This window comes from Ostrinia furnacalis, unplaced genomic scaffold (assembly GCF_004193835.3).
Source record: "Ostrinia furnacalis isolate ACB-3 unplaced genomic scaffold, ASM419383v2 OfSCF3159, whole genome shotgun sequence".
NCBI lineage: Eukaryota > Metazoa > Arthropoda > Insecta > Lepidoptera > Crambidae > Ostrinia > Ostrinia furnacalis.
This window is the reverse complement of record NW_021133398.1, coordinates 418,414-446,059: the sequence shown is the minus strand read 5'-3', so window position 1 is coordinate 446,059 and position 27,646 is coordinate 418,414. Positions and strand designations below refer to the sequence as shown.

The window sequence follows — 27,646 nt, the reverse complement described above, 5'->3', positions numbered from 1 at the left end:
ATATATTTAAAATGAAATAGCTGTTGCAGCCATCTACTGTTTATTTAGTACTTCTCTAGTATTTTGTCTGTTGCAAGTTGCAGTTTTATTTACCAATGGCATAATAAATTAGACAATATTACAAGTTATTCTATTAACAATGGTATATAATAAATCCAAACAAGATATCATTATAAAAATATTTAATAACATAATCCTTAATCTAATTTGTTACACAATTCTTATTCTAATTATCACATGTTGGCCAGGTTGAACTGTATAAGCTCCATGAGCAGCGGCATGCGGTAGTAGCGCGCGATGGTGGCTAAGGTGTCGAGTTGCGCGCGCACCTCCCGCGCGGGCATTAGAGGCGCGAAGTCACCGGCGCAGTCGCACACCGTTGATAGGTTCTCGCGCTTTATCTGTGACAGATTGATTATTTTATGCTGTAGGCTATTTTATGTTTTAAATTAGAAGATATCTAAGATTGTAGTCAGAACTAAAATTCATGAATAATTTCTTTAAAAGAATAGATTTAATATATTTATTTTTGTGTAGGTGACTAAAGTACGGCCAACTAACAGAGATACAAAAGGTCGATACGACTGTCGAGTTGACAATATATTCTGTCTCTTCCCATCTTGTGTATTTGTTGTTATGTCTCGTTCTCCCGCCAAAATATGTGAAAGTCAGATGGGTTCGCCCATGACATTCGGTTTGTTTACATTTGGTATCGCTTCTCGTTGGCCGTACTTTAGGTATACATTTTAATTCAGAGTTTATTAGTAGATGAACGTGAAACACGTGAAAATGATGTTGTATCGTATTAAATAAACTCAATCTTTACTTACTAATATTACTAGGTGTGTTGTGTAGGCAGTGAAATGATCCACCAAGTCGACATTATTACTACTTTTTATGACATGATTGATTAAAGTTATCTAAAAACAGATTATAATACTGCTATACTTGTACTTATCTAAGTAATCATTTAGTTCCGGACTATTTCCTTAATGGGTACCAACCTGATGGCACCTGCTGCAGATGAGGTCTTGGAGCGTGTAGGTCATCGCTCGCCTGTTCATGGTCTCGATCAGTCTCCACTCCAGCTCTTGGTTGTCGTACGCCGTGCCGCAAGTCGGGCACACGCATACCGGCCTGAGAAGTGAAGCAACATTTACATAGTTATTTAGATATTATATTTTGTATATAAAATAGTAGTAAGTAGTAATTTCCAGTTTGCAATCCCTAGATAGATCATATGTAAACAATCTCGAGATCAAAATAAAGATCCGCAATAGTTCTAGATGCGGGCGACGCAGGAGCGGTTCTTGTGGAAATCCTTGGGGGAGGCCTTTTTCCAGCAGTTCGATAGTTCTCTATGCACATACTATACATAGTTCTGGATGCGGGTAGTGCAGGAAATCTTTGGGCCAGCAGTGGACGTTATTTTGCTGAAACGAACGATAGTTCTCTATACAACTACATCCGCTTTGCAATGGAGGGAAGTCGAACCTTAACTTCGAACTCCTCCTATGTTCTTTTGATTAATTTCGTTGCGGGTCCAATGACAGTTTAACTTTCCCCCGGGACAAACTTGACCTTCACTGGTTGGGTTTTTATTGGCGGTCAAGCTGTACTTCCCACCGCTGCAACTCCTGTGTAGCCAGGTTCCCACTGGGAACGAGAGGTGGGAATATGTAGATGCTGGCTACACGGGAGTTGCAGCGGTGGGAACGAGAGGTGGGAATAGTCCCCGTATATAACTACTCACACGTCGCCCTGCAGCGCGCGCCCGGGGTCGCGGCAGAGGTCGAGGTCGCGGCAGTGGTTGCACACCTTGCAGATGACCTCGCTAAGCACGCACGACGCGCACGGGTCGCGCCACTCAGCCAGTGAGCTGAACTCGCCGACGCCGATCAGGCGTAAGAGATTACGTCTGAGGAGGGTCACCTGGAAATGGAGATGGTTTTTAATGATAGTTTTCACAAGGAAATAATTTGGCAACACTGCTAAGTTTAATAAAACAAGTTGTTCAGTGCTGTCAAAGTCGAATGTAGCAGCGAGAGTTATTATTAACACGCACAAGCTAGGATTTGTGTATTATGTATCCGTAATTCTGTATACGCTCGTTGCGCTGATGTTCATGCGTAGTCTGACAAGCGGTTTTTGTCTCGCTTGTACATATTCGTTAAACTTGGCAAGAGCGAGGTAGCTAGTTAGTGTATTCGATATTTTAAATTGAATGTGTGTGAGCACTGTGTTCGCACCAACTTTCGCTGCGCGACCTGTTTTCAGATCTACAGCTATCGGGGTCCAGCCAGCCTGTCCTAAAGGTAACAACTGTAGGCCGCGCGTAGTGACGCACGCGGCTGTCCCTGTGACGTCACGTCCGCCCGCGTGGTGACGCACGCGGCTGTCCCTGTGACGTCACCTCGTGCTGCAGCGCCGCGTCCAGCGAGAGCGCCTTGCAGACGGCGGTGACGTACAGCAGCGCGGGCGTGGCGCCGGCGGGCAGCGCGTCCGAGCGGAGCCCCGGCTGTGACGTCACGTCCGCCCGCGTGGTGACGCACGCGGCTGTCCCTGTGACGTCACCTCGTGCTGCAGCGCCGCGTCCAGCGAGAGCGCCTTGCAGACGGCGGTGACGTACAGCAGCGCGGGCGTGGCGCCGGCGGGCAGCGCGTCCGAGCGGAGCCCCGGCTGTGACGTCACGTCCGCCCGCGTGGTGACGCACGCGGCTGTCCCTGTGACGTCACCTCGTGCTGCAGCGCCGCGTCCAGCGAGAGCGCCTTGCAGACGGCGGTGACGTACAGCAGCGCGGGCGTGGCGCCGGCGGGCAGCGCGTCCGAGCGGAGCCCCGGCTGCGGCGTCACGTCCGCCGCGCGTAGAGACGGCATGCGACTGTGGATCTTCTCTGTCACTCTGTGAAATGGAAGAATATTACAGGCAAATCTGTTTGGCTTAACTATAATTAAAAACTTTAGGGACCCCCGCAATAGCGTCTATTGAGCGTCATCGCTTGCGCAAGGTCGACGCGGCGCACCAACTCTATAACCAGAGTAAATACAAATGAGTAGGTCATCTTCATAGAAACGCCCGAGCACGGTTTGTATGTGAGCGCGCCAATACGTATGCGGCGCGCACGCACACACTGACAAAATTTAGCGTGGATTAGTAGTGAGGTGCGGCTACCGAACGCGAGATCTACGCAGCGCGCGCGGCGTCAACGCTGCGCAGGCGCTAGCAAGGTGTCGTTACGACGACACGCGAAAGACGCTAGTGTAAGGGGTCTCTTATTTGCTATCCTTCCTTTCAGCCAAATGACGTCCACTGCTGGACAAAGGCCTCCTCCAAGGTTTTCCACAATGCACGGTCCTGCGCTGCCCGCATCCAGGCTCTTCCCGCGACCTTTACCAGATCGTCGGTCCACCTAGTAGAAAGCCTGCCCACGCTACGTCTTCCAGCCCGTGGTCGCCACTCGAGAACTTTTCTGCCCCAACGGCCATCGTCTCTACGAGCTATGTGCCCCGCCCACTGCCACTTGGTTTTAGCAATTCTGCGAGCTATGTCGGTCACTTTGGTTCTCCTGCGGATCTCCTCATTTCTGATTCGATCACGCAGGAAAACTCCAAGCATGGCCCGCTCCATAGCTCCGCTTATTTGCTATACTTTGCGGTAATGAAAAATGGCTTATAAAATCTTGTTTAATGTTATTTGAAGTTGTATCAGGTAATCGACGCGGTGTGACATATTTTTTTTATTTTGCAAAGCTTGTCCAGTTGAGTTGCTTAAGATTAATGGTGACACCGACACCGCAGTAGGAAGTAGTCCTACTATAGTAGTGTATGAAGTTTCTGCACTGCTACTCACTGGAACAGCTTCTGAGCAATTTCTCCTTGTAGCAGCGCGGGCAATCGCGCGGGTTCCGAGTACGCTGCGCTCAGGAAGCCGGCTATAGCTGCCGTGAACTGCTCACGCACTGCCGCTGGTAGGAATTGGGCGAGGTTCCACTGCATCGTTATTGAGCCGTCCTGTAAATAATTAGGAGACATAAGTCCCAGAAATCGACACGGACGTTATCTATCTTTATAAATAAAAATGAATTGATGTTCGTTAGTCTGATTAAAACTCGAGAACGGCTGGGCCGATTGAGCTGATTTTGGTTTTAAAATGTTTGTCGTAGTCCAGGGTAGGTCTAAACGGTGAGCAAATACGCGCGCGATATTGTTTTTGTGACAAACAAAATTCAACGCGGGCGAAGCCGCGGGCGGGAAGCTAGTTATGAATAAATTAGGACTACGAAGCCAATGCAGGCACAAAAACGTAATTATGCTTTTTTATGCATCACAAGGCAGGTATTTGACCACAATCGCACCTGATGTTAAGTGGGATGCAGTCTAGGATGTACATATCTGCCCTGTAAGTGCCCATTCACTCTCGCCTTGAAAAGACCCGGATTATAGTCTTCGGGAAAGACAGCAGCAGGCAGCGAATTCCAGTCCCTAGTTGTTAGCATTACAAAGAAAAAAGAGTAAAGAGTCATCGAAGCGCTTTGTGGAGCTTGTCATCATCTTAAGTCTTAGTCAGCATTAGATTCAAATTATTATTGCTAGTCACATGATTAGAAAATTTTACAGATTAGCTAAAGTACAAGATATCTGAAAAGCCGTATAAAGGTGAACTAAAATGAACCTTACCTCATCTTCTCCGTTTTCTTCTGTCGAAGGCACTTGTGACGATCCAACTTCAACGAGGCCTTCAGGCAGTTTACCCTGAGTTCAAACAAAATCAATCAATAATACTCATTCCTGAATCTTTTGCTGGGTGAATAAAATAAACAAGATTCTCTTTTGTTGCCTGCATATAAGAGAAAAGTAATACCTGTATTCCAGCGTGGTTGGCCTCGTCTAACCAGAGTAGGTAGGACCAGCACTGCTTGTATCGGATGTCGATTCCGTGGAAGAGTTCTTTGTTCCTGATGCTTTGCACCACGAACTCCACGTAACCTGGCGATAAAAGTGATTACAACTTAAAAAAGGTTATTTGATGTTTAAGTTAAGTAACTAATAATTATTGAGGTTTAATAATATGGTGTAAATTATATCCCAACGGCCTCCAGACGATCAGATTAGATCAGAAGTCATGATGATTACGCAGAATCAATATCAGTCTACACTGTAGGAGGAAGACCCTTTCTATTTTACCAGAAGCAAAATGCAGGATGGGGCCACCGCTCGTCACTCTGGCTAGACGGGTTGGGGAGGTAGACGGATTAAACAAAATAAATCTCTCGAACATAGTCGTTAAGTTTCAAATTCACTCACCAATGCCATCAAGGACCGAATTCTTCTTAGTGCACAGCAGAATCTTGTTAAAATCCGCGTACACGATAAGCGAGCCCAGGCGCTTGAACTCTGCTACCAGCATAAGGAACAACTTCTTCATCAAGTTGTATAGAGTCCGCCGGAGCGCTGGGTCGTATAGCAGCGATGTAGGAGTCTTTAGCCATCTGACAAATAGATATTGTATTTATATTTTTAGCCGACAACTCTGAGTCACCATACTCCATAGTATTGTAGAGTGTAACTACAGGATGTTAGGTAAATTGCAGGGTTCGAAAATATCCGATATTTATTATAAATATCAAAATATCGGATATTTATGATATATATCGGATATATATCAACTTTGATATATATCAATTTTGTATGAAAGCCATACTATTATTTTATTGTATTATTCATGAATACTATTGCATAAGTGTTACTTAAACATGTTTTTAATGTTTTTAAAACTTAAAATAAAGCAAAAACATAAAATTTCTTTGAAATACGGCAAAATGAACTAAAAATATAAAAATCTTATGTCAAAAAGTACAAATACAGTAACAAATTTTAAAAGTTGATATATATCATTAAAACCGGCTTATATATCCCTTGATATACAGGGTGTTAGGTAAATGGGTATATGAGCCGAGACCAGCCCATGTTAACATAGTTATATAAATACTATAGTGGTGTCAGAAAGTCTGGGAAAGGTACCATTATTGAGTAATCAGCTGATTCAGTTTTTGTCGCCAAATTGCGTCGTGACACCCCTGAAAATAATAGTACGACAAACTAGCGTAGATAAAACAAATGACAGAATTCATTATAATTTTCTGCCTAAAAGTTTGTCTCTGAGAGGCAAAAACCTTAAGCAATCCCCCAGGAAAATCAGTCCATCTAAAAAGATTTAGCACAAGTCAAATACTCCCTTACCTTATTTGATTCGATTTGGATTTTGGATAAGTAAAAGTAAACAAAGTGGTCAAGAATTATTTTACTTCATTGACTGTAACTTACTTATTCAAATAAACTGAATAATCAGGACCGTTCATTGTGGACGTCATTCGGCTGAAATGTATGAAGGAACGAATCATTAAACTTGATAACTTTGATTAAGGAAAATGAGAAATTGTAGGTAATCATCTAAATTTTATCATCGTAAATCACGATATTGTGTACTAAAAATACCTTAACTAAAAATAAGACACCATTGAAAAAAAACCTTAGGCATTAAAGAAATGTGCCCAACGCACTGTTTAATCTTTGAAGGTCAACGAAAGGTCTTACAATGGAACCGGCACGTGTAGTGCGAGTGAGACGCAAGACGTATCGCACGGCGGCTTTCACTTGCAAGAAAGAGTCGGAAGATCATCGCGGCGCAGGAGTAAGGATGTGTAAGGAGGTGACATTGAAGGCTAAAAATCGATTAAGATTTTTGGTGGGTGAATCGACACCACCATACCACCGAAGGGAGACCCGGAGATCCCGTTCTTGAAAATAGGATTTCACTACAAGAACCTACCCGGTCACTTGAAAGCGTGGGAAGGTGAATAAGTGAGTGGATGGATGTGATAGATGTGTTGCGATTCGTTTTGTGAATTAGAGTGAAGTGTTACCCCCTGAATACCTTGGATTGCTTGCAGAGTCAATAAAAAGAGGTAAGTGAAGAATTGGTTCAAAAGTAATAATAAAAGTGCCGACTCGCGTCAAAATTTGTGAATGAAATACCGTTTGACCACGTTTGACCTAGGAGGGAGTTGCGCGATCGTAGGGCTGTCCAAAAATTAAAATAATAATAATTTATTTAGTTTTGTATGGGAAAATATTTTTTATTAAATATTACGATATCCACTTTCTGACACCACTATAGTATTTATATGAGTATGTTAACATGGGCTAGTCTCGGCTCATATACCCATTTACCTAACACCCTGTATATCCTCGAACCCTGGTAAATTGTAAATCAAACCGAAACTTAGCATGTTAACATAAGCATATAAAATACTAGCATTCCGCCCGTGGCTTCGTCCGCGTTGAATTTTGTCTGTCACAGAAAAACTTTATTGCGCGCGTCCCTGTTTCAAAAACCAGGATAAAGACTATGTCCTTTCCCAGGACTCAAACTACATCTCTATGCCAAATTTAATCAAAATCGGTTCAGTGGTTTAGACGTGAAAGCAAGACAGACAGACAGTTACTTTCGCATTTAGAATATTAGTATAGAGTATACATAGATAGTGAAATCAGAAATTAGGTATCATTTACCTAACACCCTGTATAAGGGTTGTTGTGAATTTTTCTGTCATATAAAAACCGAAAACCCCGAAAAGGTAAGAAAACCGGTTTTTCGGTTTCAGTGAAACCGGTTTTGTTACCCTATCTGCGCCGCCGTCGTAGCTCAGCGACGCGTCGCCACCTAGAATCGTGGTCGCCTTATCACCCTTACGGCTAAAATCGTCTGCCACGCGTCACACTGCTTTTCCAGTCGCAGCAAGCCACGTGTTCTGTTCATTCACTTATGTAACTTTTGAAAGCTCTTAGGTTACCTATTGTCAATGTTTACCTATAGAAGTGTGAGATCTGGAAGTCGGCGAAGACGTTCTTGTACTGCGTGACGTCACGCAGCCACGACGCGATCATGCCGCGCAGCACTTTGAAGGCGCCGCTCACCTGCGCCGCCTCGTCGTAGGTTAGGGATGCGTTGGCGCCTGTGAGATAATGGTGAGAGGTTTAGAAAATATTGACTATGATGGACTAAAAGTCATTCTTCAAACATTTCTCGGCCACGAGAGTTACTTGGGTTACTTGGGCTGAGTTGCACTTTGTCCGTAACTGACGAAAACCGGTGTATTTTGTATGGAGTTTGACAGATTTTTGACTTTTGTTAAAGTTAAAGTAAGATGGTGCAACCCAGCCTTAGACATGATGACATGGTTGCTACATAAAAGCTGTTATTGAACCAATTCATCACTATTTCAGCCACAGGACGTCTACCTACTGCTGAAAATAGGCCTCCCCCAATTATTTCCACATCGCCTGGTTGGTAGCGGCCTGCATCCAGAGCAGCGTCTTCCTGCTATCTTTATAAGGTCCTCGTTCCAAATTGTGAGTGGACGTCCCACGCTGCCTTTTTCGGTACATACGTGGCCTCCACCCCAGAACCTTGCTGCCCCATTGGCCGTCAGTTCTGCGTACTGAATCCATTATGATTTGAGATTTAAAAATATTCCTAACGTCTTCTTCCCTCTATGTTCTTCTGATTTAACTTTCCCCCGGGACAAACTTGACCTTCATTGGTTAGGTTTTTATGGTGGTCAAGCTGTACAGGCTACACAGGAGTTGTAGCGGTAGGAACGAGAGGTGAGAATAGTCCCGATTCCTAACGTCAAATGGGTTATGTTGAAAACGACATAAAGAATTACGAAGTAGGTAGAGCTACTGCAGTGCTGCGCTTGTAGCAGCGCGCACACGGCCAGCGCGTCGCTCTCTAGTCCGCGCACAGTGCAGGCGCCGCGTGAGTGCAGCGCGCTAGTTACCGGTGTGGTGCAGCGCCTGCTGGATGCTGGCGTGCTGCGCGCCGAAGGAGGTGGCGGCGCTGGTGCCCTCGGCCTGCAGCACGTGCTGCGCTTGTAGCAGCGCGCACACGGCCAGCGCGTCGCTCTCTAGCTCCACGCACACGGTGTTGTAGGCGCCGCTCGCGTTGTGCGTGCAGCCGGATAGTTCCTCCACTTCGCTCACTAATCTGTTGAAACGATGTCATTTTGTTCATGCTTTATTCAGTTTTATTTCGAGTTTAGTCAGTGACAGTATGTGGCTAAGTTCAGAGAGATTATAAATTATTACATAGGTACCGTTTACATAATCGATCGTTTTTTACCCATCACCGGTGCCTCTTAAATGATGCGAGCGCGCTTATTGAATTAATTAAATCAAGTTGGCTCGCCCTGAAGTAGATACACGCGACTTATGACGTGCGATTTTTCCCTTCGGTGGAAGAAGTGCAATGACATCTGAATTTCTGTGACGCCTTGGACGCGCGTTATCGCACGCGGAAACTCACGTGTAGTATGCAATATGGCGTGGACGCGTGAGACAAGTTTACACATTTGTGGGGCGAGCGAATGCTGAGTGCGAGTGTGCCTTATGCGCGAGCGCACGGGCTCGGAGCGCAAATCCGTATCGAACGTGCAATCGTGCACTCACGCAAGTTTTAGCGCACCCTATAAAAGTTTATAGATAGACAATAGTATAGTCTGGTCTGCGAGCACGTAGAATTTTGTCCAATGACCCCAAGCTACCCATCCTTATCGCTCGCGCGTAATTATATTGCTGTCGCGCTTACACACTCACTGCGGGCGCCCGTCGCACAGTCGCGAAAGCAGTATAATTACGCGCGAGCGATTCAACGTACAAAATTCTACATGCTTATAGACCGGGCTTTACTTACCGGTTGTCGTCAGTCTCCCGACCGCCCAAGTCAGGGCGCTCGAGGTTGGAACACCACAGTACGAAGTTGTGCTTGACCAGGTGCCGCGCGTAGAACAGGTCCGCGCCGAACAGCGTCGGATCCGCTGGCATGTTGCCTAGAGGCACGTGGAAATATCTGCCAAGGGGAAGATAAGTCAGTACTTACAGTGGGCCACAGTTCCAGCTACCCATTTCCGTTTTTTCTCTCGCTCCCATCAAATGGTGATTCTTTGCGATAGAACGAGACGACATGACCGGAAATGGGTAGCTGAAACTGTGCCAATAGCAAGGATAGCATAAGTTATAAAATAGGAAAATAAAGTACTTCGAAAATAAGAAGATTATAGCTTCTAAGAGAAAGATGTAAATGAGTTTTCTTCTTCTTCTTCTCAGTATAGGGCGACCCTATTAGTCGTTATTTTACCGCTCTCTTCAGAACTAAGGGGAGCGAGGGAAACGGTGAAACCCAAAACAGAGACTCTTCAGGTAGGTTTACACTAGGAGAGCCGAGCACGAGCAGAGCATGCGCATGCGTATAGTTTTGAGTTTTGGCCCGACTTATGTACCAGATTCGAACGAGCGTGCTTCGAGCATTTGGCTCGTGCTCGACTATGCTCTTTGTTGTCAGGGTTTTGAGGAACACAAATGGATTTGCAGGAGAGTGATTGTTGTAGGCTCGTTGCACGTCTACACTTGACACAACGTGTTGAGCGACTCGGCTTGCGCTCAGCTCGTACTCGGCTTGTCTAGTATACACCCGTCTTTGGTCAACATCTCACTTAATGGAAGAACATATCAACTGTCTGCATCGTCTTATTATACCCACCTGCATTGCTCTACAGTCAATTGCAACGCGGCCTCTAGACTCAAGTAGTGGCGCACGATTGCGCGCGCGCCGACTTTCTGCCACTCTAGCGTGTTGTAAAGCGTTTCTACGTCACGCACGTGTAACGGCACCAGAGGGAAATCCGATAGACCTGTAAAAAGTAATTGTTTAGTCAAGTTTTAACACACATTTACATTATACCTGAACAATTAGAATTATACTTGGCACAACAATCAATTGACATACTTTTTAAGAGCTATCAAAACTCACCAATCCCATATACACTCGCGAGCAAAAGTATGGAATCACCCTATTTGTTATGAACGATCGTAAGAACTAAACTGGATCGTGCCTTTTCACACGTTCCGGTTGCCGGCTATCCGGCGCCGGGTACCCGGTGGTGAAGTGTATGGGCATGGTACGTAGCTTTCACATGTTCCGGCGTAATTAACCCGGCAAGCGGTCGCCGGGTGCGCGCCGGATCCACCACTGTACGTCCGGTCGCCGGGCATCGGTTAGCCGGCGGCCGAACTGACAGTGGTGTATGGAACACGCAACTAGCTTTCACACGCGCCGGCCGGTCAGTCGTCCAGGTACAGTCTGCGAGAGTTGCTGTTTGAGTAACTTAGTAGTTTCATACAACTGTACTAGATGGCGCTGTTCGTCTTTAGCACGCGATATTAAAGTTTTTTTTCCGATCAATATAGGTCTTGAGAAATATTTTGTACTTAAGTTTTGCAAGGTTGAATAAACACCTCATTTCGTATTCGTTCGTTTTATTTTTGGGAGGACCTCAAGTAGGCGGTTCATGGTCCTCCCGAGCCGGTTCGCGAAATAGATAGGTAGTCGTAGTAAAAGTCGTGTGTATGTACGTACAGTAGTGCAACAACAGTGGTGCGTAAGAAAAACCTGAGTGATTTAAAAAGTGTTTTAGTGGTGTCAAAATCAAGTGACGTTAGCTGTCAGACTCAAGTGACATTTAAAGTGACGTTAGCTGTCAAACTCAAGTGACATTTAAAGTGACGTTAGCTGTCAAAGTGAAGTGAAATAAAAACTCTGTGAACTTAAAACTATCAGTGTTGCCAGTGTNTGAGAAATATTTTGTACTTAAGTTTTGCAAGGTTGAATAAACACCTCATTTCGTATTCGTTCGTTTTATTTTTGGGAGGACCTCAAGTAGGCGGTTCAGTTGCAGTTTCACATTTTTGTTAAATGTAATTTTTTCGTTAAGATACCATGAGCATTGTTAAATACACAATAAAGTTATTTATTTATTTATTTATTATTATTATTTTGTATCCTGACGTTGCAAAGAGTTCTTCAAACGGTTATGTAATTCATCAAAAGTAGTTGTACTTGAAAAACCTGTCTTCATGTGCTCGTAGATCTGGGAATAATGTATAGAATGCACCTAATGCTTCTCTTTTCATATTAATTGTATGAACCCAATAATTTCTTGATATTTCTTTCCGGCGCAGATATTTTCGTCTTCGATATTTATTTATTTTATGCATAACAAGGCAGGTATTTCATCACAATCGCACCTGATGTTAAGTGGGATGCAGTCTAGGATATAAAAGCCACATTGCAATTATTTGTTCACGGTCCATCTTTGAAAGTATGAAATGAACGAGACTGTACTCTTGTCGGCTCTCTAGTCGATACTGCCGTCATCAACCGGGGCGTGTGAAAGCTCATTTGACGCCGGGTAGCCGGCGCTGGTTAGCCGGCAACCGGGACGTGTGAAAAGGCACTAATGGTGACATATTTGTCAACTACCCAACTGCTCCATTTAAAGATTTATGGTTTCAAGAAACTAATTTTCATGGGCGTATAATAGCTAAAGACTGATTGAATAATTTAACAAGCAGGTCTAATTTTCACAAGTGCAGAAGTTTGCAAAGTGGCTCTTTGAAAACAACATAAGGTGCAGGCTAGTTATAACACTCACCAGGCATAAGCGCCATAAGCGTGGGCGTGGACAACGCAGCCTGGATAGCCAGCAGCGTGGGATCACACTTCTCGTCGCGGTACCGCTGCAAGGCTCGCTGGACCCCGCGCCATACTGCGCGCGCTTCTGTTTCTACTGTCACTTACCTTAGTAGAACCAACATAAGGTCAGGCTAGTTATAACACTCACCAGGCAGGTACTACAAGGCTCGCTGGACCCCGCGCCATACTGCGCGCGCTTCTGTTTCTACTGTCACTTACCTTAGTAGAACCAACATAAGTACAGGCTAGTTATAACACTCACCAGGCAGGTACTACAAGGCTCGCTGGACCCCGCGCCATACTGCGCGCGCTTCTGTTTCTACTGTCACTTACCTTAGTAGAACCAACATAAGGTGCAGGCTAGTTATAACACTCACCAGGCATAAGCGCCATGAGCGCGGGCGTGGACAACGCAGCCTGGATAGCCAGCAGCGTGGGATCACACTTCTCGTCGCGGTACTACAAGGCTCGCTGGACCCCGCGCCATACCGCGCGCGCTTCTGTTTCTACTGTCACTTACCTTAGTAGAACCAACATAAGGTACAGGCTAGTTATAACTCACCAGGCATAAGCGCCATGAGCGCGGGCGTGGACAACGCAGCCTGGATAGCCAGCAGCGTGGGACCACACTTCTCGTCGCGGTACCAAGGCTCGCTGGACCCCGCGCCATACTGCGCGCGCTTCTGTTTCTACTGTCNGACAAAATTGGAATTAAATCTAACAATGTAATTATTAGCGGTTAGTTAGCTATTGTTTCAGTCACATATTTCGTTTTGCCTATGTAATAAGACTAAAGTTTTTTTTTAAGGCTTAAATTTGGGAGGAGTGTTGTAATATTCAAATTTCGCGCCTTCTGCTAAAATGACAGGAGCTGTCTCATATGTCAAGTTTATTTTTTTTTGTTTTTCACTCTACTCTGTGAACATTACTAGCAGACACGATTGTAAAGAAACTAAATAAAGTATTTGCTATTTCTCAAGTTAAAACTACTTATTTTCATTAAAAATCAACATAAATACAGAAAAAAGAGTATTTTACAATACGCCTAAAGAGGGTTGTGTACTTTGTGGCGAAGACCACTATGTTTACAAATGTCAAGGCTTTATACAAATGTCCATTCAAGACAAGAAAGCATTTATTGAGAAGAATAACCTTTGTTTCAATTGCATGATACCTAACCATGCAGTGAAACAATGTAAACAAAAGTCAAGATGTCGCATTTGTGGAAAACGCCATCACACGCTCATTCATACTGAGTATCACAACAACAAACCTCCTGAAAATAACGAACGACAAGACAATTCAACCCAAGGATACAAAGAGACACAAAACACACAGACAAAAGAGAGAGAAAACATAGCAACACATTACGCAATGGAAGCTGGAGTCCAACATACAACTAACATCTTGTTAGCCACGGCACTTGTCAAGGTGACCGCTNATTGGAGAAAAAATTCCAAAATAATTCTGACTTTTTTAAGGCCTATAAAGCATTTATTGAGGAATTTCTTAAACTTGGCCATGCTCACTTTGTTCATATTGTTTGAGTAACTTAGTAGTTTCATACAACTGTACTAGATGGCGCTGTTCGTCTTTAGCACGCGATATTAAAGTTTTTTTTCCGATCAATATAGGTCTTGAGAAATATTTTGTACTTAAGTTTTGCAAGGTTGAATAAACACCTCATTTCGTATTCGTTCGTTTTATTTTTGGGAGGACCTCAAGTAGGCGGTTCATGGTCCTTCGAGCCGGATCGCGAAATAGATAGGTAGTCGTAGTAGAAGTCGTGTGTACGTACAGTAGTGCAACAGTGGTACGTAAGAAAAACCTGAGTGATTTAAAAAGTGTTTTAGTGGTGTCAAACTCAAGTGACGTTAGCTGTCAGACTCAAGTGACGTTAGCTGTCAAACTCAAGTGACATTTAAAGTGACGTTGGCTGTCAAAGTGAAGTGAATTAAAAACTGTGAACTTAAAACTATCAGTGTTGCCAGTGCAAATAAAATACCGAATTTAGTTATTTTGGACAAATATTCAGTTCCCTTACAAAAATTAAATTAACTTGAACTTTGAATCTAACAGACAGTTTTAAATACGCAAAATGGAAAAAAGTGCTGAACATAGTGTCTATGAACAATTAAAAAAAATACAACTAGGCTTACAAATACAAATAGAAAAAACACATACTAACTTTAAAAAAGTACCTAAAGACCGTTTATCATGGAATTACATCGAGATGAAAATAAACTTACTTGATCAATTGTGGGAAAAGTTTCAAAACAATCAGATTAAATTGATCGAAAACACGGATAGTGACGAATCACAAGATGACACCATTTTCAACACATATAGCGAAGTCGAAGATGAGTATGTGAGCACAAAGGAAACGATGTTGAAAAAACAGTGTGAATATCCACGTCCAACTAAATCCAACGATGGAACTGAAAACAAAGATTCAGAAATTTCAACACAACAAATTAAACTTCCTCCAATACAGATTCCAAGCTTTGATGGAAGTTACTATAACTGGATTCCATTTTCTGATCAGTTTGTTTCACTTGTACATAACAACAAGTCTCTTAGTAAAGTCAACAAACTACATTTACTGAAACAAAACTTAAAAGGAGAAGCCGCAACTTTACTTAAACACATACCTGTCACTGAAGGCAATTATGACTCAGCTTGGTTAAAACTGAAGGATAGATACAGCAACAAAAGAGTTATAATAAATTCATATTTGCAAAGATTGATGTCACTTAAAATTATAACAACTGAAAATGCGATCCCTATCAAGAATTTATTAGACACAACAACGGAATGTTTGAGCGGATTAAAAGGCATCGGAGTAGACACAAGTTCTTGGGACCCAATGATAGTTTACCTACTGACAAGCAAGTTAGATAATGAATCCTTAAAAGGTTGGGAACAAGAAATAAGCAAATACGATAACGAGACACTACCAACATTCGAAGACCTTTCAAAATACTTAGAATCAAGATTTAGATCACTGGAAAGAATTCAATCAACAAAAGGAAACTTACGTACATATACAAAACCTACGACTATAAATACAGAAAAAAGAGTATTTTACAATACGCCTAAAGAGGGTTGTGTACTTTGTGGCGAAGACCACTATGTTTACAAATGTCAAGGCTTTATACAAATGTCCATTCAAGACAAGAAAGCATTTATTGAGAAGAACAACCTTTGTTTCAATTGCATGATACCTAACCATGCAGTGAAACAATGTAAACAAAAGTCAAGATGTCGCATTTGTGGAAAACGCCATCACACGCTCATTCATACTGAGTATCACAACAACAAACCTCCTGAAAATAACGAACGACAAGACAATTCAACCCAAGGATACAAAGAGACACAAAACACACAGACAAAAGAGAGAGAAAACATAGCAACACATTACGCAATGGAAGCTGGAGTCCAACATACAACTAACATCTTGTTAGCCACGGCACTTGTCAAGGTGACCGCCGAGAACGGACGTACACTACAACTACGAGCACTTATCGATCAAGGGTCTGAAGGATCATTCATCACCGAGAAAGCTGCACAAGACCTGGGTCTTAAAAAACGTACAATAAACGGCACAATCAGCGGCTTAGGAAATAATGTCATGATGCACACTAAACACATAGTAACATTGAATCTACAATCAGAATATGACAGAACATTCAAACTCCCAGTAAAGGCATATGTGCTAAGGTCATTGACCCGTCTTCTACCGTCAAGACAAGTTGACATGCAATGGAAACACATACAAGGTTTACAACTAGCTGATCCACATTACGGCACACCAGCTTCAATAGATCTTCTTCTTGGAGCTGAAGTCTACAGTAACATTATATTGGAGGGTGTGAAACCTGGGTCTCATAATACACCATTAGCACAGAATACTAGACTCGGGTGGATTTTATCTGGAGAGATCAACTTAACTTATGCCAATGACTCAAAACATAACGTAATCAACATGCACATATCAACACATCAAGAAGATAACGACATTTTACAAAAATTCTGGGAACTTGAATCTGGAGACACATACAAAAACAAAAAACAATTAACTGAAGAAGAACAAAAATGCGAGACAATCTTTGAAGAAACATACACCAGAGACAGTAAAGGAAGATACATAGTTGAGATTCCATTTAAACAGAAGAATTTAGACTATGGCAACACGAAACAAATAGCAGAGAAAAGATTAGAATACCTAGAGAAGAAACTTGACAAAGACAAGGAACTGAAGACAGAATACACAAGAGTTTTGATGGAGTATATGCAACTGAACCACATGGAAGAAATAACCAATAACGAGAACGAGAACACATGTAATTCATTTTACATGCCTCATCACGCTGTGCTAAAACCAGAGAAAACAACATCTAAACTAAGAATAGTATTTGATGCATCATGCAAGGGTCCTAATGGAAAATCCCTCAATGACAACATGTTAATTGGCCCTAAACTACAGCAAGATTTGAGACAAATTGTTATGAGATGGCGTAAACCTGAAATCGCCTTTACATCAGACTGTGTTAAAATGTATCGTCAAATTAAAGTAACCAATGAGAGTGCTAACTATCAGAAAATTTTATGGCGAGTAAACGGTGAATTAAAGGAATTTCGACTTACCAGAGTTACATTTGGCACAGCTTGCGCACCTTATCTTGCTACAAAAACTCTCCAACAACTAGCAGCAGATGAAGAACAGAATTTCCCCATAGCTTCTAAAATTGCAAAAACAGACTTTTACATGGACGATCTACTTTCTGGAGCTGACAACTTAGAAGACGCCTTTGAAATTTATTCCCAAATGACAAATTTAATGAATGCTGGAGGATTTCAATTGCAAAAGTGGGCAAGTAACAAATCAGAGTTTGAGGAACAAATAGAAAATGGTGATTCCAAAACAGATGAAGCGTACATACTGAAATCAGAAACTATTATAAAAACTTTGGGAATCAGATGGAATAAAAATACAGACAAATTTCAGTATGACATAAACTTACGACCTCCAACGAATCATGTCACAAAAAGATTTATTCTTGGTGAAATATCACGACTATTTGACCCGATGGGATGGCTGGCTCCGGTTGTTGTGGTAGCTAAAATAATCATACAAAAATTATGGTTGGCTAGAGTTACATGGGACGAAGATGTTCCAAAAGATATAGAGACAGAATGGTTCAACTTCTGCAATGACCTGGAACAAGCAAAAAATATATACGTAAATAGATGGTTAAACACAAACAACAATGATCTAAAGATAGAATTGCATGGTTATAGTGACGCATCACAGAGTGCGTACGCAGCAGCCGTTTATTTACGAGTCGTCAAGGCTGACGGAACCATACACGTTCGCCTTATTACAGCAAAAACTCGAGTCGCACCAATCAAGACCGTCTCCATACCAAGACTCGAATTATGTGGTGCTGTACTTTTGACAAAATTACTACACGAAACAGCTGAATGCCTTGATGTAGCTCCTGCTGACATTCATGCTTATACAGACTCGACTATAGTATTAGCGTGGCTACAATGCCACCCTTCAAGATGGAAGACATTCATTGCTAACCGAACCTCTGAAATATTAACTGTCCTACCTGCGACATGTTGGAGCTATGTAGAGTCGACGCAAAATCCTGCTGACGTGGCTTCTCGCGGAGCTCCCCCAAGTCAACTCTTGCAATCTGACTTGTGGTGGTCAGGACCTGAAGAACTTCTGAAAAAAGAACTCACATACAAGCAATTAAAGGAGAACACAACAGACCTGGAAAAGAAAAAAGAAAGGATTAATGTTTTCAAAAATACAATAACAGAAAATGAAGACTTTGATTTACTTCGGAGATATTCAAGTTTAACAAAACTATTACGAGTAACAGCATACATACTAAGATTCTTTACCAAGGAAAAACCAAGAGAAATACATCTAACAGGAATAGAAATAAATAAAGCCAGAGAAGTATGTATAAGATTATGTCAAAAAGAAGTGTTTCAAGATGAAATTGAAAGAATATCTACAAATAAAAATGTTAGAAAGGACAGTAAACTTCGTAACTTAAACGTCTTTCTAGACAACAAGGGAATTCTAAGAGTGGGGGGGAGATTACAACAAAGCAACTTACCTGATTGTACTAAACACCAAATAATCCTACCTGGAAATCATGCATTTACGAAATTAATACTTACCGATTACCACATACGTACCTTACATGGCGGTCCAACGATGGTTTTGAGTAACGTCCGCAGACGATACTGGATAGTTCATGCTAAGAGCCTCGTTCGACAAGTAGTTCACCAGTGCATGAAATGTGCTAGATTCCGAGTCAACTCTAGAACCCAGATGATGGGGTCCTTGCCTGATGCCCGTGTTACACCCTGTAAACCTTTTTTGCACAGTGGGGTCGATTTTGCAGGACCAATTGACTTGAGACTTTCAAAGGGTAGAGGTTGCAAAACACAGAAAGGTTATATAGCCATTTTTATTTGTATGGTGACCAAGGCCATACATATTGAAATTGTCACATCTTTAAATACTCAAGATTTTGTCGCAGCTTTCAAACGCTTCGTTGCTAGGCGAGGAAAATGTTCAGACATGTGGAGCGATAATGGGACGAATCTAACAGCTGGAAATAAAGAACTTAGAAAATTATTTGACAAGAGTACCGAAAATTTGCAATCAGAAGTGAAGAACATCCTGGCTAACGATGGTACTACATGGCATCACATACCACCTTCAGCTCCGCACTTCGGTGGCCTGTGGGAGGCTGGGGTGAAGTCAATTAAATTCCACCTAAAACGTGTTCTTGGAAATACTACGCTAACATACGAGGAGATGTCTACAGTCACTTCACAGATCGAGGCATGCTTAAACTCTCGACCAATATCTCCAATGAGTGATGATCCTACAGATTTGTTGCCATTGACCCCTGGTCACTTTCTTCTGGGTGAATCTCCAACTATCGTTCCAGAGGAGAGCTATTTGGATTCAAATATTAATCGACTAACGAGATGGCAGCTAACACAAAGAATGTTCCAGGATTTCTGGAAAAGATGGTCGAGTGAATATTTATCACGGCTGCAACAACGACCTAAATGGATGACCAAACAACCGAATTTTAAGACCGGAGATCTAGTTTTATTGAGAGACGATAGTTTACCACCCTCCAAATGGTCACTAGGAAGAGTAGTAGAAATCTACCCCGGTGAAGATAATTTAGTGAGAGTGATATCAGTGAAGTGTAAAAATTCAATTGTTAAGAGACCAATTACCAAAGTGTGTTATCTTCCAAATTAGTGAATTTTGTTTACTTATGGACGTTTAAATAGAGACTTTAAAAACCTTTATTATTTCATATNTTTCATATAGTAATGTATTTAGTAGGTACTCACAAATTGTTACATTTATGAAGGACATCACGATGTCCTTGGCCGGCGATATGTTTGAGTAACTTAGTAGTTTCATACAACTGTACTAGATGGCGCTGTTCGTCTTTAGCACGCGATATTAAAGTTTTTTTTCCGATCAATATAGGTCTTGAGAAATATTTTGTACTTAAGTTTTGCAAGGTTGAATAAACACCTCATTTCGTATTCGTTCGTTTTATTTTTGGGAGGACCTCAAGTAGGCGGTTCACATANGCGGTTCAGCCTCTGAATAAGATTATCCGATATATAACTAGGGTTGTCACTCAAGAGTAGTTGTGGTAGGTCTTTTTCTTTTAGATATTTAAGAGCACCTTCAAAATCGGTTCTCGTAGTTGTTTTAGGTGGGGTTTGGTTGCTTTTCAACCTGGCTATAGAAAGAAAAGTAGTAAGGTGATCGTTAGATAATAGACGTGTTGATGATGGCAATGAAAGCGGAATGTCGCTTCTTATTTATTCTCAACATAAAGTGGTCAAGACATCTTTTATCCCGAGTAGTCAGCATGTGACCGGGGAAAATACCATATGCTGTTAACATATCTAGGTAGGAGTTCCTGTTTTTAAACTCATATGATTGCTCGTTATCAGTGGGTGTTATGTTTATATTGATATCGCCTGCAATTGTAATATTTTTTTGAGAGCTTAAGGTGGCTAGATGACTTGACAGAGAGGTAATGAACGATTCCGCAGAGTGATTGGATGGAGAGCGATAGATACCTAATATGGAGTTTTCGAGGATGTCTATTTGTAGACCAGAAGCGTGCGTAAGGTTTAGTTCAGCAACGTTCGATGACAGTGTATTCTTAATGTAGACGACTACTCCATCATTCTGGTTTAGGTGACGAGTGGTTCTATAGGATTGATAGTTAGTTAATGTGGGCACAGACTTGTCTGGATGTAGTCTGCATTCGGTCAATATTATAATGTCGACCTCAACATTAAAGGATGACAAATTAATTAGCAGATCGTCAAAGTTACAATATATGCTTCTTATGTTCTGTGAAATAATATTGAGATCTGTTTTGTGTATGTAATGATGCTTAGTCAGATCATTCCAGTCACACTTGATAGATTTGGCTATGTTCATATTATCAATCTCACTTATGGCCTGTGTTCTGTCACCCATTTAGGAGTACAATAGAGTACACTAGTTTTATCATAAGTAGGGTTTTTTTTCGTAAATTACATTCTGCCTTTGTTTGTTGGGTATAAATAAAGACATAGTGAACCCAGGATTCTGGGTATTAATTTGATATTATGCATTGAGATAATTGGCTTGGTTTCATGTGTGGTTTGTATGGATTTTGTTTTGTATATGTTGTGGTGAGTGTCATTTGGCAATATTGTGTTGAGTGGCAATGTAAGTGTGTGTATCTTGTGTGTTTGGTTTTTACTATAATACAGATGTTTCTTAAGTAACATTATATATAAGTAGATTTTTACAGAAACTATATTTAGTAGCAAAATAATACATTCATGTTTGAGAATATGAGCAATAATAGTACAATATGAACAATACGAGAGTAAAGTATTGTATACGAATAGAGGCAATATAACATTCAGCAGATAAAAGTGACAAAAAACAGGTACATATGTTGCTATGTTTTTAGATAAGGAAATATTCAGATGCAGATTCGTTACTAGGTAATTGTTAACTTAAGGCAGCAGACCGACATATAGTCAGGTACCCTGAATAAGCTGTTGAACCTGCGTCTCAGAATGTATTTTTATTATGGGAGAGGTCTCATCTTTTCTTACATATACAACACCGTAGGCGGTCCAGCAAAATTTGTATGATCGAGACTTCACTAAATCGCGAGCAAGGAAATGTAGTCGCGACGCTTTTGCAGTGAGTTGTTCAGTTACAAATATGGGGGTATCCTCGTTTGTCCGAAGGCCTAGATGCTTAGCACACAGTTTTGATTTATGCTTGATGTTGAATGATTTACACGACTTAAGAATGTCTGTTTTAACAATAACCGAAGCAGTCTCGACGATTATCGGCGAGTTTTGGGTTGCTTCGTTCCTACTACGAATCCTGTATATGTCACTAATGTCTCTTTTATCCATTTGAGATCCCACGGTTCCGGACAGTGTGACAACCATGTCCACTAAATCTTCTTTTGTTTCATTACTTCGTTTAGGCACATTTTTGATCTCGAAATTAGACTTTCGACTGGTTCTTTGCAAATCCTTAATTTTATCCTCTAGTATTGTTATATACTTTTTGTCTTCCTTCGCTTGTCCCTCTAGTCTAGTTATTTGCTTTTTAAAATCTTCATTTTGCGCCATTAAAAAAGCAATGGACTCACGGATGTTTTTATTGGTTTTTTGTATGTCTTTAAGTGTAGGGTTAATATCTTTGGTGTGTTTCTCTATAACTGAAGTCATCATACTTCTCATTTCCTCCTTAAAATTATGTAAATCCAATGACCAATCCTCTTCCCTTCAGAAGAAGGGAACATTCGCACCAAGAGAACTTGGTGCGAATGTTTACATTATGAGAGTCATCCATACTTAAGTCTGGGGCCGACCCACCAAAGTGAACTGCGGCCGATACGGGGTGCTCCTGACTGGATGCCGGTGATACGGGTGGTGTCCTTTTTAACGGCATTTTGTCTGTATATTATGTATCTGTATGTTATGTATGATAGTTAGAATAAAGCTCCAATAGTCGGTCTTAAGATGCAAAGTTTGTACATTAACCGCAGTCACTGTCCGTAGCAGGTCCGTAGCACTTTCGTAGTTCTCGTAGCGTGATGAGGCGTAGCGCAAGTCGTAGCACTCGACGAAAAAGGTCGTTTATTTCAACGCGGCGGCTCACTACTCACGTGGCGCAGTTGGTACAGGCCAAAAGCAAGGCGGCGACGATCGAGCGGCCCCCGGTTCAAATCCCGCCAACACGCAAAAAGACCAGACGGTCTGACGCGACGTATGGGGGCTTCGAAGTCACCAGATGCACCGGCTCACAAGACGGGCGAAGTCCGAGGGCGCAGCCCGAGATTCTTGATTTATTCGTCAACACTCCGAAAAAAAATCACACACGTCCACACAGTACGACGCCCGGAGGCAGAGAGGTATTGAAAAAAAACATTGCAGTTCTTAGGTAGACCAAAGTGAAAATGTTTATAAGTTGTTGGTATAAGCTTCTGTTTTGTAACTATGGAATGAAGCTGGTATACTGGTTTAAATTAAACCTTATCACGAGACCAGAATAGCGTAGAAAGCGGAAATAATTCGCTGTTGTTTGTTTTGGACAAAATTGCTGTAGCAATCGCTGGTCGTCGCTGCTGTTCATAAGGATGACCGAAATTGAAACTGCTGATGTGTTTTGGCCCTCAAAACCTAAAGGTAGGATTACTGCTATTAAATATCTGATATAATCATAATTTTGGTGTTTATCATGCCACCGTTCAATAAAGCTGCTGCTCAAAAAATTGCGACAGTTGCACTACTACTGTAGGGTGTTGGTGATATTTGCGCACGCGCACACATACAGTAACCGGATTGTGTTGAGGAAAAGAAGTGCGTGAACCGGTTACCCCACACAGAGGCAAATATTCGAAAATAATATTTGAACATTTAAATAACATTTTCTTGATTTAGATTTTATTTATTTATTTTATTTATTTATTATTAGGCATACACAACAAGTAACAATCACAAATAATATATAAAGAAAGTAACTTATGCTTAGATCTAGATCATCACTCAAATAACGTGTACACACAGCATGGTTAAAATATTGCGTAAACAGTATTATATTGTCTTAATTAACAGAAATAAACAGTAACAAATAGGTAACAATACTAGCTAATTAAAGATTAAATTCCTTATTCCTATTGTAATTTTAATTTAATTTATGGACTTGTATAAAAGTTTTAAATAAATACATCTTATCATTTTGTGTATTTTTCTTTTCAACCGACTTCAAAAAAAGGAGGAGGTTCTCAATTCGACCCGTATGTTTTTTTTTTTTTTNACCAGGCATAAGGGCCATGAGCGCGGGCGTGGACAACGCAGCCTGGATAGCTAGCAGCGTCGGGCCGCACTTCTCGACGCGATAAGCATTATATTAAGATAGTTAATAAGTCAATTAACACTGTTTGCTTTCCGAATAAAGTAAAATAAAATAAATAAAATACCGCTGCAAGGCTCGCTGGACCCCGCGCCATACTGCGCGCGCTTCTGTTTCTACTGTCACTTCCCACTTTAGTAGAACCAACATAAGTACAGGCTAGTTATAACACTCACCAGGCATAAGCGCCATGAGCGCGGGCGTGGACAACGCAGCCTGGATAGCCAGCAGCGTCAGGCCGCACTTCTCGTCGCGGTACTACAAGGCTCGCTGGACCCCGCGCCATACCGCGCGCGCTTCTGTTTCTACTGTCACTTACCTTAGTAGAACCAACATAAGTACAGGCTAGTTATAACTCACCAGGCATAAGCGCCATGAGCGCGGGCGTGGACAACGCAGCCTGGATAGCCAGCAGCGTCGGGCCACACTTCTCGTCGCGGTACCGCTGCAAGGCTCGCTGGACCCCGCGCCATACTGCGCGCGCTTCTGTTTCTACTGTCACTTCCCATGTTAGTTCCGCGCCGGGTAGTGTGCTTTCGTCGGTGCCGAGATTTATTCTATGAAAAAGATAAGAATAGAACCATTTTTATTTTAGTAGGTATAATAGTGAGAGTGCTGAAACTTGAATTTTAAACTTGAGGCAGTATTATAACAAAAACTATACAACTCTTTATCTTAGGGGCAAAACCACATAAAAAAGACAACAGGGTCAAATAACATTTTATGAATCGTGTAGGTTATCTTTGATTCAAATATTGCTGCCCTAGAGCTGAGATAGTAAATTGAAATTTAACGGAACAACTCGCACAGCATAATGATACGCCAGACTAAATAAGCGGGAGTGGGGTGAGCGCGGCGCGAATGTATCCTGGCCAAGCATTAAGTCTCTATGTAAAAAACACCAACATGATGATGACGATAATGATGAGGTTTACAAAGCTTATTATAATTTCATTTACAATAGAAAACTTACTTGGCACTCCTCTCTGTGGTGTACAGCGTGTTCATATTAGGCACCTGGTTGGTTTTCACCGTGTCCAGTACAAAGATATACCCGCGCTTGACTGGGCCTAGAATTAGAGCCCACATACTCCGGCTAGAATTGAGCGCCGCATGTTGGTAGAGATAGATATGTTTCACTGGTGATACACCGTCCTAGAATAAAACAAATGCTACTTTATTACAATACATCTATGATCTAAATTACAATAAGAGCTACAATAATTATTAATGAACTTTATTGTGAATATGAAGTTTATGAAGTAAACGTTTGGTACATCACCTGATAGGTTAGAAAATTAGGTGCTTAAAGAAAATGGTGAAACTTACTACTTTTTGTAAATAAGGCTGATGTGCAACACTCTTGAACTGTAACTGACTCAGTGTGAAAGAATCCATATTGTTTGATCCAAATTGAATTAATCTGTAACAAATGATTTAAACACTTTAATAACCAAAAACAAAGTCAAAAGTCACACAATCAAGATAAAATATAAACCATCCGTTTATGGATTTCAAAATTGTAAAAAGGTCTTACCGTCTCGCTTCTTTTTGATCCACGGCGCAAATACATCCCAGCTGCACGAGTACTCTAAACTCTAAGCTCATCTGTGTCTCGTATATGCCCTCGATTTCTGGGGTCGACAGTTCACCCATGAGCTCTCTGAAAAAAAAAACTTTATTTCAGTACGAAAGTTTCTTATAACTAAATATAACTAAAAACAAAGGTTGACTCATTTTTTTTAAGTGCATTTGCACCTGTGTCAGAAGGAGCCACTCTTCCGTAACTACAAAATGATTGCTACTAACAATTGATACATGCTAAAGTTTCTTATTTTGTTTTTTCAATATCTTAGGGCGTATGCTTTAACTGGTGTGGCCGCAGGCACACGTCTGTAGGTATCGAGAAATAGTATGCGGGGTAGTGTGGCGCGAACGCGTGTGATGGGTTTCCATACGCGCGGCGGAGTTGCGAAGCGCAGGTCATCTGAGGATTTCTTCATACACTCGCGCAAGTGTTAGCGTAGGCCCTTCTGAACTAGGAGTAGGCGTTAGGTAGTCCACTAGGTAAGCTAGATATGTGCTTATGTAAGGACTCGGTTCACCACAGTAGTCCGACGGTCGACGGGGATATAATTTCTCAAAACGGCAGTCCGAAAAAAAAATAGGGGAGGTTATGCCCCTAGTGCAGCGACCGAACTCCTAAGGAANTGACTATTCTTACCGTTAGATAATTCCTGGCAATAAGTGGTGACTGAGTTTGTTCCGGCGTTTCTTCTCGGCACTTGCCATATGTTTGTCTCGAAGCGCTGGTAGGGCCCAAAAGATAAGGAGACATGTAAAGTGCCCCATAAGGGCTACCTTTTCTTTTTTTATTATTTTCTATTGACGTTCATAAGTGCCACTTGTGGTCTAAACTGAATAAATATTTTTTGATTTTGATTTTGATTTTTTGATTTTGACTAGATGGCGCTGTGAAATTGTCCAAAGATTTGTTTATTTATTTATCCGCTTTGAGTTTTGTTTCGTGAAGAAGAAAAAGAAGCGTTTTGTTTTGTTGTTAAATCTATACTAATAAAAGAGGAAAGATTTAATTATTTGTTTGTTTGTTTGGAGGCAATAGGCTCCGAAAAAATTTCTTTCACGATTTAAATCCTAATTTTTTTCTATGTAGGCTGTAAAATATTTTCAAAAACTTTAGTCCAAAATCTTTGATAAAATTCGACGTTTAATAAATAAATTAGATAACATGTTAATACTTTTTTTTTTCAGTACGATTTTAGTACTTGTTTTTCAGAAATTCTACGATTTAACTAAACTTCTAAAGTGTTTATATTTTATGCATAATTTATTAACTTCTAAAATATACATATATCCTATTGATAGATGACGTGCTTCGTATTTTATTAAAATTATTACCTGACTAGGTTAAAAAGGTGTGGAATGTTATTTTGGAGATAACTTGGTTCCATAGAAATATATTTTTTTTGTGCCAATCTTGAATGCTTGAATGTCATTTCAGTGCCTCGTCTCATGGTTAATACTGACGCAGAGAGGGTTGAGCTTCATGGCTTCGCAGATAGCTCCACGAAGGCGTATGGCTGCGTCGTGTACATCCGCTGCAGTTGTCCTGAAAAAACTACAGTCCACTTAGTATGTGCGAAGACAAGAGTTGCTCCTCTCAAACCTGTCACTCTGCCTAAGTTAGAACTTTGCGCTGCACTGTTGCTTGCTAAGCTTATGAGCACTGTTTCCAAGACTTTAAATATTAGTTCTGAGAACTCATTCTATTGGACTGACTCCATGATTACCCTGTGTTGGATACAGAGTGATCCCGCTAGACGAGATGTTTTTGTATCGAATAGAGTTGGCCAAATACAAAATTTGTCTCCTAAAGACAATTGGTTTCATGTAAAGTCTTCAGAGAACCCTGCTGACATGGCTTCACGTGGTTTGGAATCACAGGATCTTTCCAATTGCAAATTATGGTTTAATGGACCTAACTGGCTTTTTCAAAGTGACTCACCTTGGCTTCAT

The 27,646-nt window shown here is 41.4% G+C and overlaps 2 protein-coding genes across 2 annotated transcripts; one reads left to right on the top strand and one right to left on the bottom strand.

Annotated features, from left to right (window-relative positions):
* Positions 1 to 202: 202 nt before the first annotated feature.
* Positions 203 to 27,646, bottom strand: LOC114357466 (DNA polymerase epsilon catalytic subunit A-like). Its single transcript, XM_028311080.1, has 17 exons — positions 27,636 to 27,646; positions 25,647 to 25,772; positions 25,439 to 25,532; positions 25,083 to 25,264; positions 24,470 to 24,666; positions 10,600 to 10,750; positions 9,754 to 9,909; positions 8,843 to 9,048; positions 7,870 to 8,014; positions 5,304 to 5,488; positions 4,861 to 4,985; positions 4,677 to 4,751; positions 3,850 to 4,010; positions 2,736 to 2,901; positions 1,754 to 1,932; positions 1,005 to 1,137; positions 203 to 401 (listed from the first exon to the last, which is right to left on the bottom strand). The coding sequence occupies exons 1-17, from the start codon at positions 27,644 to 27,646 to the stop codon at positions 234 to 236; spliced, it is 2,460 nt and encodes an 819-aa protein (XP_028166881.1). The 3' UTR covers positions 203 to 233.
* On the top strand, positions 13,609 to 19,958 carry LOC114357445 (uncharacterized). The gene is made up of 2 exons (XM_028311057.1): positions 13,609 to 14,022; positions 16,073 to 19,958. The coding sequence occupies exons 1-2, from the start codon at positions 13,702 to 13,704 to the stop codon at positions 19,901 to 19,903; spliced, it is 4,152 nt and encodes a 1,383-aa protein (XP_028166858.1). The 5' UTR covers positions 13,609 to 13,701; the 3' UTR covers positions 19,904 to 19,958.

Excerpts from the sequence above, each read along its gene's own strand:
- LOC114357445 (XM_028311057.1), top strand. The coding sequence starts at position 13,702 with ATGTCCATTCAAGACAAGAAAGCATTTATTGAGAAGAATAACCTTTGT.
- LOC114357466 (XM_028311080.1), bottom strand. Across the intron at positions 9,910-10,599 it reads TTGACTGTAGAGCAATGCAG|ATATTTCCACGTGCCTCTAG; the intron begins GTGGGTATAATA and ends TCCCCTTGGCAG. Across the intron at positions 9,049-9,753 it reads CGGGAGACTGACGACAACCG|ATTAGTGAGCGAAGTGGAGG; the intron begins GTAAGTAAAGCC and ends TCGTTTCAACAG.